General features: G+C 42.7%; 1 protein-coding gene across 2 annotated transcripts in view; it reads left to right on the top strand.

Annotated features, from left to right (window-relative positions):
• The window catches only part of ZNF827 (zinc finger protein 827), a 581,455-nt gene that overhangs the window by 365,271 nt on the left and 203,462 nt on the right, over nucleotides 1-12,722 (top strand). For both annotated transcript variants that reach the window (XM_085641623.1, XM_085641624.1), the window contains exon 5: nucleotides 6,911-7,144. In XM_085641623.1, coding sequence (XP_085497749.1) covers nucleotides 6,911-7,144 — 234 coding nt within the window. The remainder of the gene's footprint in view (nucleotides 1-6,910; nucleotides 7,145-12,722) is intronic.

The raw sequence follows: 12,722 nt of genomic DNA, 5'->3' as shown, positions 1-12,722 counted from the left end.
TGCCTTTCGCTTTCTCACTGTCCCTTTTTTTTCTATCCCTGGTTCCCTTTTTCTTCGGGTTTACTAATTTGCTCACACTGTTCTTCCCTCAAAGACTCGTGCTCTCTCTTTTCACAGCAACCCCCGACTTCGGTAATTTCCTACTGTACTGTCCGTGCACTGCCATTTTAAACAACATATCATTTTTGTGCAGCAATCAGTGATTCGTGAGAGGAGTCGATAATGCTCGGAAAAAATGTGGCTCAGGACAGTGTGATAAGTGGGCTGTGGGACTGAGCCTGACCCCTGGTGGGTGTGTCAGCCCTCACGACAAATCCACAGTGAAAGCGCAGTCTTACCACTGCCATTCGCAAGGGCTCATAAAGAAGCCTTGACTAAGCTTAGTTAGTCCATAAGCAAAAAAACAGGGCATTAATGGTGGCAACTTAGATGTTAGGTTGCCCCAGACCCCCGAATAAGTCCCTCCAGTTTGGTGCATCCTCAAGTGTTATTTGCTGTGAGCCACAATAAGAGGGGCCCGATGTTGCTAGTGCTCGTAAATGTCCTTCCATCTTCTTTGTAAGTGGCGCCGTTGCCAAGATCGTGCAATGGCAATGTGGACTTTAAGGAGTCTCACACACTTCGCTACACTTAGCTTCTATGGCCGGTTTGACTTTTTGAGAGGAGTCTCAGAGAAGGTCCACTTAATGCCCATCTCCTCCTTTCACATCAGAGAGGTTAGACAGTACCTTTATAGGTCGACTTAGCAGGATCTTTCCTAAATCACCGTAATTCTGTCTCTCCAAGTGGGACTTCTTTGCCAGTCAGCAGAATCTGTTACTGCCTCACTTCTTCTTCCTATTTCTTTTAGAAGAGTTAGAATGGGACTGCCTGCTCCTATATGTTTTGCTATTAACCCTCATTTCCAGGCAGTTTGGCTTATATGTAGACTTAGACTGTGGTAGTTCTTTTAGCTGGCTGAGGATGAAATGGGTTCCCTGGTTCTATATGCTGTCCTTGGCTCTAGATTGGACACTCCAAATGGCCCACAGTCCATTCACCTTTTCTCTCCTCGCCTTGTCGGACTTTAAGGAGTTGCGTCTACCAGCATGGATGTCAACAGAGTAGATAAGTAGTCTTTCTATTGACCTTGCTACCTGTCTTCAAGGCTCCTGCTGATACTCAGCTCAATCTTTATTTCCTATGGTAGTCACTGCTCCTCAAGTCAGACTTGGTTTCACACAAGGATGCCCCAGTCATAGGACTGCAAGGCATTCACAGTGCTTCATTAACTTCAGGAGAAATTTGACAAGGGATTAGCTGTCTTATTTCACTTACAATGGCCCATAATCGCAGAATTCCAGGTATCCTGTGCTGATTTTGTTTACCCTGAGAGTTTGGCAGAATACCTCCTCAGAGTATTCCCCCTCTCCTATCCTCAGGGCAGGTTTCTTACCACATAAAGGATCTTTTTTTTCTCACCTACTTCAAAAATTTTGTATTTCCTCGACTGAACATTTTTTAAAGCACATTTCAGTGAATGTATTTTTCTATTATTTCTCAACCCCATAATGCATCAAATAAACTGGACTCCCTTATTTGAGGGTCTATTTACATGTGTGTCTTAACAAGTAGGTCAGTCGTTAGGCAAGGGCGGCTTTCATTTTTAATGTGACATGGACTGTTCATATTGACCAGGAGACTAATTTGCCACCTTCTTTTTCCTGCCCTTTCCTAGACTAGATCAAACGCTTGCCGTAAATTTCTGTCAATTTTAATGTAGCAGATAAAGACATCAAACTGTTTTTCATTTCTTAATTGTTGCCTTACGGTGGCTACATCTTTGGCATGTGCTCTGACTCATGTTGAGTGGCTCGGTCGGATCCAGAGAGAGGCATAGCTACTTCTTGAGTCAAGTTACGCAAAGTCTTGCTCATAGCTGCATTGGGTATTTGGTCTAACTTCAATGCCTATGACAGCTTTCAAGCAGAGAATCTGGAGACAAAAGGTTTTTAGACTAGTACTTTGTCATCGATAACTCAGGAGTGATTTCACTAGCCTTATTAAAGAATAACTCAAGTGTGACAATTAAACCTCCTGGTCCGGTGTGGTTTTGATTTAGGAGGCCAAAGCAGGACCCTACTGTCCAGTTGCAACCTGAAATTAAGTAAATACTGAAACCAAGGATGAACGAATTGAAGTAACGAACTTTACCATAAGTAATCAAAGCATACTCCAGTCCAAACAGCATTTCCAGCCCTTCTACACATGGTGCTGGGCCACATCTAGTGCCAACAGGGAGGCTGAGAAATACATTTTTAAACATGCCTGCATTCACTTTCTTTGATCACATAGTGTACATTTAAACCCTATGTTCAGGTCCTCTTCGTAATGTAACCTCCAATAGGATAAACTGAGAGACAGGTCTGTCACAATATGTCAGTGGTTCCCAAACTTTTTCATCACGTGGCTCCATTAACCTGTGTGCCGCAGGCCGCGGCTCCCCATTATGTTACTTCGCTTTGGCGGGTGGGAGGGGTGTAAGCCCGGTCTCAGGAGTACTTCCGTCTTTCACCCTGAAAATAATTAGGATGAAGCGGATGAAGGTATTATAATCACAATATGTTATTCTGTGGGCTTGTGTATAAATGTTCTAGGTATGTCTCTCACTGTTCGTGGTTCTGAGTTTGGATGTTCGAAGTGGGTGCGTTTTTTGAATGTGTGCATGGACGAACATTGTAGATGGTTATGTATGTTAATGTAAATGCATTGATATTCTCTGCCTATTTGCATTAATGTTTTAGATTGGTGTATGGTTTTGAGCAATGTTACTCATCCTTAGTGGGAGTAGGCACAGCCTTGGATGAACACAACTTCAGAAGTCGTGCAAAACCAGACTAAGTCCATCAGAAACAGGAAACAAAGTGTCTTTGGTACCCTGGTAGCAGTAAGAGGCCAATATTTATTTCCCATCGTAATGGGGAGGAAAAATAAAAAATGTATTATTAAAACATAAGAAAGAAAAATAACTAATGTCCCAAAATGTTAAAAACACGTTAAAAAAATATTTCAGTAGAGTTAGGGCATAACAATTAAAACTCTGTAAAGAGCTGAATAAATAAACATATTTTATTTATTTTAACGAAGCATGGGGCATTCTTGGAAGAAATATAGGGCGCTGATGTTTTTGAAACTAACTGTGGGGAAAATGTTAAAATAATAATTTTCCACAGTTTCAAAGCGTTTATGACCAGGAACCGCAAGAATAATGCTAGGGTTAGCAATGGGCAAGCCCAGGGTCGCAATAGCGACACCTACATGATGCCAATGCTTTTTAGCAACCACAGAACAACAAAACAAAGAGGGGGGAAAAGCAAAAACATTCTAAATGCACCTTGAAGTGTGAAAGCAGCTCACTGATACAAGTGTACAGCTAATTGCGCTACATTAAAAGGACTACTGCTTATGAACTTGAAGTAACAGGAGGATTTCTTTGACAAATGCACTGATCTTGCAACACAAATTAAAATCTGTGTTCTGCATATAACACCTTGTGCTATGCAGCAGGCACATTAACCCTCTATGCTGCTTTAAGAGGAGCCAAAACTGGCAGGCTAAATACATCTATGTATGCATTATTACCACACCAAAGCCTGATTTCACTACCTTTTACACACAGCTTCTTGAAACTGGAAGCTCAAGTTCATATGGGGCAGCTAACTGCATACACTTGCAATGTATTCATGTGCAGTCGTTGGCAGCAAGGTGAGTGGTACTGTGAGGCCAGCTAGGTGGTCAGCACACGCATCCCCAGCCAATCATCGAATGGCAGTCATGCACTCCCACCCCCTAGTGGGGACTCATCAGCAGTCCGCACCTTGAACCCACTGCCAAGCTACACCAGCCTGACAGCTTCCAGGCACTGCGTATCCTGCAGTCCCAGGTGTGCGAGTCTTGCAAGTATGCACCCCAGCTCTTCAAAGGACTCTCATGCAAACCAAGGCCTCTGTCCAGTTTTGCAACAAAGCACACGTTTATCAGCGCTTGAAAGGTGAAGCTCAGCGTAGGCCCTGTGGGGAGATCTGCACCTGGTCAGATGCATGGCTGACTGAGTTATTGAAACCTGCTACGCACCAATCCATTTTTTTTAATGAACTTTTTCTTACTCGCTATAATAGTTTTAATATTCTCGGGTTGCAGGCAGTGTTTATAATCACCAGTAAAAGGTGACCCTTCTAAATTAAAAAGTGTGGTATTTTAACATAGCATTTTAGTTTATTGAGCGGCATTGACTACCCTTAAATCTCATCATCTGCTGCTGGCGCCTCTATTTACCTCGTCTTTTTTTCCGGGTAGTAAGTTGTAGCTGTTTTGTGGCAGGAGATGATTTTTCATTCAAATTACGTTATTGTATTTTTATGCCTCTGCTCCTTTCCTGCAGGGAGGTAGATGTTTCTTCTGTTAATCTCTTCTCTTCTTTTTAGAATCTGCTTTGCTTAGTTCTGGACTCCATTCTGTGCTCCTAATAATCGTGCATGTTTTTAAAAGATAAAAGTTAAATGAAATGCCTGCCACTTCCTAATTTGAAAATCTCCTCCTTTTTGACACTACATGTGCATCTATTCCCGGCGCCCCTGGCTAGTTTTGTCGGCGCACTGGGGTGCCGCAGCGCACAGTTTGGGAACTGCTGCAATATGTGGTATAGTGAGACTTAGACCTGACATCCGTAGCAGGGTATTCCCCCTGACGTTTCACATTCACTCCCCTATCTTTGCTGAACATGTTTTTGTTGGCTTTAGGACTCTGTGCACTGGTTGTTAGGTGCTTGCGCACCCTCCCTTAAACATGACAAGATTGGTATACTCCTAATTGGCACCTTTACTAAGCAGGCCCTAGTAAATTATAACTTTATTGTACTTGTAAGTCCCTATTAAATGGTACTGCTTGTGCCCAGGGCCTGTAAATTAAATGCTACTAGTGGGCAGCAGCATTCATTGTACCATCTACTAAAGTAGCATTATAAAACATACCTCAGGCCTGCCACTGCACCCTGTAGTGCAGTTGTAAACTGTCATGTCGACCTGGCAAAATAAACCTTTTGCCTAGCCTAACCCTTCCTTTTTAATAAATATAAGTCACCGCTAAGGTAGGCCCTAGTAGGGAAGGGAGTATGGTATTTAAAAAGTAGGACATGTGTACTTACGTTTTATATTTCCTAGCAGTGAATAACTCCTAAAGTAATTTTCACTGTAGCAGGGCTATCTCTCTTATAGACAAACACAGAGTTACCTTATTACGCTTAATAAGTATTCATTTCAGTTTGGAAACAGATAGAGAAATACCTCTTCCATTCATTTGAATTGTAATTTAAATTGCTCTTTTATGGTAAAGTAGGATTTTGAGTTACTATTCTGAAAATGCTACTTTTAAAACGTTGGCATTTATCTGCCTAAACATATTTGCCTTTCTACTATCGTCCAGGGTCACAGGACTGCAATAGCTCTCCTGTGGTGTGATGAGTCTTTCTTGCATACATGGGGACAAAAGGGCCTTGGGTGTGGGACAGGGTCTTCCTCTCCTGAACTGGCCTGGCACTCTCAGAACTTATCAGAGCACTCTAGGACCTGTGGAAGATTCAAAAGAAGGACTGCCCTGCTGTCTGAAGAAGCAAGAGAGGATCTGCTTGCCTTAAGCCCAGCATACCCAGAAGTGACTCAGTTTGCTGAACTACAGTTTGAGCCACAAGTATACAACAAGTGCCCACAGTCCTTCCCTCCAACTGCCCTGCTCCCACAAGACCTGCCTGACTCCTGCAGCTGGCCCCGCTGGAGTGAGTCTTGATCCCCAAGAGGTGCCCTGTAGGTCTAGGTCTCTTGGCTGGCATCAGAGTGTATTCCTCCTACTCAAGACTGCAACTGCAGGTGAAAACCCAGATGTTTGGGGCACAAGTGGGCTCCCTGCATCAGCTCCTCTTTCCAGCAATGGTCTCTTCACACCCCCCTCCAACACATATTCCAGCTGAAGCTCCTCATGTGGACTTTGGCTGAGAGATGGTAAACTCTTCACTGGGTAAACTCTTCACTGGGATGAATCTGGTCCCTGTAATCAGGCAGTGCTTTGTCACGGTCAGCCTGAACTAGTGACTTTGACGTGGTCCAGAGCGACCAGATAACCGTAAATGGCGCTTTGAGCTTTTTGGCACTACTTTCACCTCAAACGTTAAGAAATCATATTTCCAGTTCTACTGATTGGATTTTTGTCATTTAAGTGTAATTTTATTTGTTAAAATTAACTCAATTTTTCTAAATTGGTTTGGGATTTTTCTTTTGTTGCATTTTCACTTTATTACTGTTTGTGTGCTGCATAAAAAGTTTACACATTGCCTCTAAGTTAAGGCTGGCTCCTTATGAGTCAAGCTACCAGAGGGTTAAGCACAGCTTTATTTAGTAACTTTTGTGATTCACCCTAAGAATGATTGTGTTCATTACTTGAGTGGGGCTCTCACCCCTCTCAACTGATAACCCAGTTTCTTACAGTGAGGCTCTTTACTTAATTTACAGCTTGGTACTAGGGGACTGTTTTACACTGAATTCATGCTTCTGGCCTAGAGTGCGTCATATGCCATAACTGCAGGCTGTACAAAAAATAACTAATGTCAGTGCATTTGATTTTGCAGAACCAGGTCTTTTGATAAACACTGAAAGGTCCAATATGCCTCAGAGAATCCATGCTATTTCTTGAACTTTCTAGGTGTATTGAAAACTGACTCATAAAAAAACTATATGAGTAGCGGATTTAATGGTTTCCGGCACTGCGCTTTCTCTGCCATGTATATCATTTAGACTCTCTACGGGACTGTGTTTACTTGAGTATGATAAATGATTAGACCTTAGAGATCTGTTTCATTAACTGCTTCTCATTTTCTTGACAGCTGCAAATCAGAAAGAGCCCTTTACGCTTACATTTCAAGTGAAAGAAGAACCTAAGGATGAGGAAGATGCAAGCTCGCCTGCGCGTCCACCCAGCTACATATTCCCTCAGAGACCAGAGGCCTCGTCTTCAAGCAAACCTGAGATCAAACACCAGCCAAAGGAAGTCCAGACAAGTTTGCTGACACAGGACATTTCAGTCAAGGCAGCTTCGGAGCTTCTGATGAAACTCTCAGGTAGCCCATTTTTATAACCATCTCTCTACTGTGCTGTCCAAGAGAGATACAGTGAACAGACTCGCTTTCCTTAACATTCAGGGGCTCATTACAAAGTCGGGCAGAAGGCCATAGACAGCTTGTCAGTGGTGGTCTACTCGACATCAGAGGCATCGGTATGACTGCCGTATTACGATACAGGCGGTCGGACTGATGTCTGTGGGGGTATCTACTCCGCATCCGACTGGCTCAAGGAGCACATCATGGCGGCGGGCAGATCATAATCCGCAAAATGGAGGTATGCTGCCTCAGGCACCGCCATGGGAATTATAATGCACTTTTCTGACAGCCTTTCGGTTTTGCCACAATGAAAAAGCTAGTGGAAAGGGTCTTTCACCCTTGACTCTCCACTGTGGGCCCTGGGGTGCACCTGTGGTGCCCCCCTAAACATCTATGCATGGAAGTTTCAAAAGTGTATTTTTCCTATTGCAGCTTGTGCTGTGGGCCACAGCACAATCCGCAATAGGAACAATACACTTTTCGACTTCCGTGAAGGCGGTCCTATCCCAATCATGGTAGCGGGACCACCGACTCCTTGTCGGGCGGTCCTGTTTCTGCTATGATTCCGGTCGGGTGCTCGTCTGACCGGCATTGTAATGAGGCCCTCAGCGTTTTTCCTTCCTCGTCTTGTTTTTATTCCTCCGCTTGATCATAGCTTCCTTACACTCTTTCTGAATTGGATGACTTTTATATTTCCTTTGCTTATTTACATTCAGAGAACTCCTTTTTCTTTTGTTTTCAGCAATCCATGTGAGTGCATTTATTTTCTTGCTCTTTACCCTTCTCCGCTATGTGCTACTTAAATCTTCGCATCCCTGCTCCACCACACCTCTGTGTTACCCTCTCACCGATTTTCCATTGTTTCCCCCACCCCTGCCTACTCAGCTTTTCCTTTGCTTTCCTAGTCCTCTATATTCACCACAGCTCATCAACAGTGTTGAATTGCTCCCAGCCCTCCATTGCCCCAATCCCCTTTTTTGATTTATTTTCACTTTTCATATTTTTTAAATTGACTTCTCCAAGATGCGCCATATTGTAATAGTAAATTAAAAGAAAAGGGAAATAGCTGCTGTATAATGACATGTGAGCGTACGTGTGTGGTGATACATGCATGTGCTTATGTCATCATGCTGGGCCCAAACACCAAAACGGCTGCCTCATCATAACATATGCACACGCATGCATGGTAACGCATCCATGCTTATACATTATTAAGTTGAGCTCGCTTTGTTTTTTTACTTCCAGCCAAAATGCTGCTAATGCCTTTCAAGGGTGGGACGTATTAGCTAGCTTTTCCAATTCTTGTTTATTTTACTTGCTGCAGGGAAGGTAAATACAATTAAAAAGTGTATTTGAACAGACAGCTGTAAGGTGTAAGTTACTAAAAATGATAGTTTAGACTGTCATTTTGACTTTACAGGGTGAAATGACAAGGTCTAGCACATCTGTAAAGAAAGTATACTGCTGGCCAAGGGCACCACCGCTACGGGGTGCCATATTATATGAGTGAAAGGGACGAAATCCTTGCACCATAATTGAAGTGGTGAAGCCTGGTCCTCCACTTCCTAATGCTGCAGGACCTAGAGCTGAAACAATAGGCCCTCACTACCCGTACCTTCAAACCTGTAAAAGTACGTCAATTGTAGAAGGATTTGCTTTGCCCCCAATAGACCTTCCTAATTCTTATGTAGGTAGTTAGGAGGGAGTCTAACCTTTGTTGTGCCTGATGATTGGAATGACTATATAATATTTCTTTAACTTGGAGAAGTACACCCCACCCACATCACCCTATCAAAAGAAGCAATATGCTTAACTACTGTGGGAGAAAGAAATGTGACATTGTGATGCTGAAGGAAACCATAATATCACATAGACAAGTTATAGGAATGAGGGACAATTGATTGGATAATTTTATATGTTCTAAGGGAAAATGGTGTTCTAATAATAATGTCTAGGCCAGTGCTTGCCAAACTATTTAGAATCAGAACCTAGTTTTAAGAACGACAAATGTTTGCGACGCACCTAGCTTTAATGGACGAGTTGAGTGTTTATTTAATGTAACTAAAGCATCATGTGGTAGCACACTGTCATTTACACACTGCACAGTTTCTATTGAAATGACCACGAGATTTGTACAACATACAGTTTTACTAATAAAACATCATTGGAAACAAATGATAATATGTGGAAATCCTGTTTCAGTAAATATTTGTCATCTGTGCATCATCAGGGAAAGTGTCTTGATTTGTTTTGATCCTATTAAAATCCTTGTTTTCTCAACACTTCACAAATACCAAAAAAACTTGCTTTATTTTTGCTGTCCTAAATGCTTAATGTATAAAGTTAAATTGCAGGTATTTACATTTTGTTGTGTGTTACAAAAAAATTACATCCTACACCCTTTACTTTAACACTCTCTGTACCTCAGCAAGATTGTCACATAATTTGCTATACTTTTGTTTCTCTGACTGCTAACTGTGAGAAGTTTGTAAACACCAATCCCCATGTTAAAAATGCAGCAGTTTGTCAGAAGACATAGCCAGACATGTGACCTCTGTCTTTGAAGTGCAGCAAATGTGACAAGGTAACTGCAGAATTTAAAGGCATCTTTATTTATTGCTTATACTTTCCAACCCACCACAAATGGGTTCATGACCCACAAGTCGTGACCCACAGTTTGGGAAACACTGCTCTAGGCGATCAAAGCTGAATTTGGTTACTGGCTACACTAGAGAATGATGATGAACATGTGCATGTTATGAAATGTATGCCTCATCAAAGACTGTCCATCAGACTAAGCCAATCTGGAAAAAACCTAACTGTGCTACCCTCAGTAGCTCGATTGATAGTAGGTGGAGATTTATTTTATAAATCAGATTCTGGACAGGCATCAAACTGAAAATGTCAAATATCTAGTTTGCATAAGAAACATATAAACTTACAATAAGGGTAAAGAACCTAACCCACATACGTAGGAGTACATTTCAGTCACATTTTCACATCTTGCATCAAAGGTACTCCAAGACTGATACATTCTGATGGAGGGGGGTCACCTCCCTACCTGACAATGAGCATTAAAACATTTCAGATCATAACTATATTTCCATTCCTTCTAGCTTTAGTGATCCACATCCATGGTCATTAATTGGAGACTGAGTGGGGAACTGCACAATAGAACAGATTTTTTTCTAGAAAACAAGGCTTAAATTGTATTGTATTTATATAGCGCTTACTACCCCATACGAGGTTTTGAAGTGGTTGTCCGCGAGTAGCACGCTACTTTTTAGCCCTAAGGATTAGTGGTGGATTAGTATAGGGAAATGTAAGTTGTTAATTTGAGCAGTAGACATGCGAGTCTGTTAGTTTGATTGATTAGGATAAAGGAGGGATAGAGAAGGCAAGAGTCTAGATAAAGCTATTTGACAGACCATATTAATTAGATGAGGTTTGGGATGTGTCAAAGGAGGAATAAAGGAGGGAAAAGTCTAGAAAGGGTTATTAAGGAGATCACAGTAGTAAAATGAGATATGGGATGAGTCAAATGAAGGATACTGGAGGTAAGAGTCTAGGAATGTTATTTTGGAGCTCACAGTAGTAAAAGGAGGTTTGTGGTGGGTTAAGGAGGGAAGAGTCTAGAAAGGTTTATATTGGAGACCCCATAGTAGGAGACTGAGGTTTGAGTTGAGGCACTGAGGGATAGAGGAGGTAGGAGTAAAGAAAGGATCTTGGGGAGATCATAGTAGTAGAATGAGGTTTGTGATGAGTCAGAGAGTGGAGGTAGAGGATACATTGAGAGAGGTTTAGGGTGAGAGTAGTGCATTGGAGGGAGTTGAAGGTTTTTTTTCTTTCTACTCTCAAGATAAAAATTCATACTTTCAGGTGCTGCTGTGTGTTAAAGCTAATTTATTTGTTATATATATATATATTAGTTTTCTTTTATTGTTCCCTCAATATTTCAGTAGTGAAGCACTTATACATACAATTGTTAAGATCATATTTACATATTGTGATAGATAAATAAATAAACAGAGATTCAAAAGCATCTAATCAAATAATGTATAATAGCTTATAATACCTATATAAAAACTATTCAGTGACCTGTATACATATGAAGCATAACTTGAAGAAATATAATATATATATATATATAATTTTTATTTTTATTTTGTATTTACCTACCAGTAGGTAGTTATAGTTAGGACCTAGTTTCCATTGAAATAGCTTTTTTTGTTTTGACAACAACTTTGGAATCGTTTGACAAATCCTTGCAAAGTCTTCACAACTAATATGACGCTCACTTCAGCTGCTGTCTTGAAAGTTTTGTGGTGCTCCATCAAGTGCGGGCCGAGAAAAGGGGGTGTCCCAGAACGTAGTTTCTACATGTTAATTCCCATAGAGATTTTAGAAACGACTACAGCCCAAACCTCTGAGTGGAATTACACCAAATTTAGCAAAAGTTAGCTGTTGGTCCAGAAAGTGACCATTTTGTAAATTGGCGTAAATCCGTTCAGTAATCTTGGAAATATTAAGGGAAATCAAAAATTGTATATTTAAGGACACGGATCCTCCGAGGATCCAATAGTCTCCGTGCTGAAATGTGATTGGCTGCCAACAATTCAACCAGGAAAAAAAGCTGACATGCAGCTCCCCGTGCGGAAAAGCCATCTGCTTTGGATTTTGGAAGCGAGAGCAGGAAAGCTGCTCACGCTTCCATAATCCTAAGCAGAGTTTGCGATGATCCCGCCCTGTCATTGCAAACATCAGTGTCCCGGGGGTGGGCACCCCGGGACAATGCAGAAGCCGGCCCTGGGGGGTGGTGGTCCCCAGGGCCATCAAAGGCTCCAGGAGAGGGCCTGCGCGGCCCCCCTCCCTACTATTGCAAAGCCCCGGGGAGGTGGTGGTCCCCTGGGCTCGGGGGTCCGTAATGGACCCCCGCATTTACATTTTAGTGCCCCGGGGTGGTGGCGGTCCCCGGGGCATGGGGGGGGGGCTCGAGTCCCCCCACACAGGTTTAAAGTTATTAAAAAAAACAAGCCCCGGGGGGTGGTGGTCCCCGGGGCTGCAGGGGGCCGTTTGACCCCGCACATTTTTTTTAGAAAAGTCCTGGGGGGTGGCGGTCCCCGGGATTTAGGGGAAATTATATTAAAGAACAAGCCCCGGGGGTTGGCGGTCCCCGGGGCTGCGGGGGCTCCCACGGGCCCCCACAATTCCAAAATATAAAATGGACAATGCCCCCGGGACCTGGCCCACCGGGGGGTGTATAGAAAACGAAGCGCGGCAGCCCGCTCTTCGTTTTTTAAAAATAATTTCGGCGGGATTCGCGGCCCCAACACGACTTCCGCCGAAATTATTTTTTTTTAAATGGGACCCCCTGAGTAGGCCTGGGGGGTCAGGGTGTTTCTACCATGCCCCCTTTTCTTGTTTTTCAACTTTGTTTACTTCCTGGTTTGGAGTGTTGGCAGCCAGTCACAGAGAAGCTTGTGGTCGGGAGGGGTCGCGAATCCACAGCGTCCGTAGATATCGAAACTTATATTTTTGA

Source organism: Triturus cristatus, chromosome 2_2, assembly GCF_964204655.1.
Source record: "Triturus cristatus chromosome 2_2, aTriCri1.1, whole genome shotgun sequence".
NCBI classification, from domain to species: Eukaryota; Metazoa; Chordata; class Amphibia; order Caudata; family Salamandridae; genus Triturus; species Triturus cristatus.
This window is presented reverse-complemented; position numbering and strand designations above follow the sequence as displayed.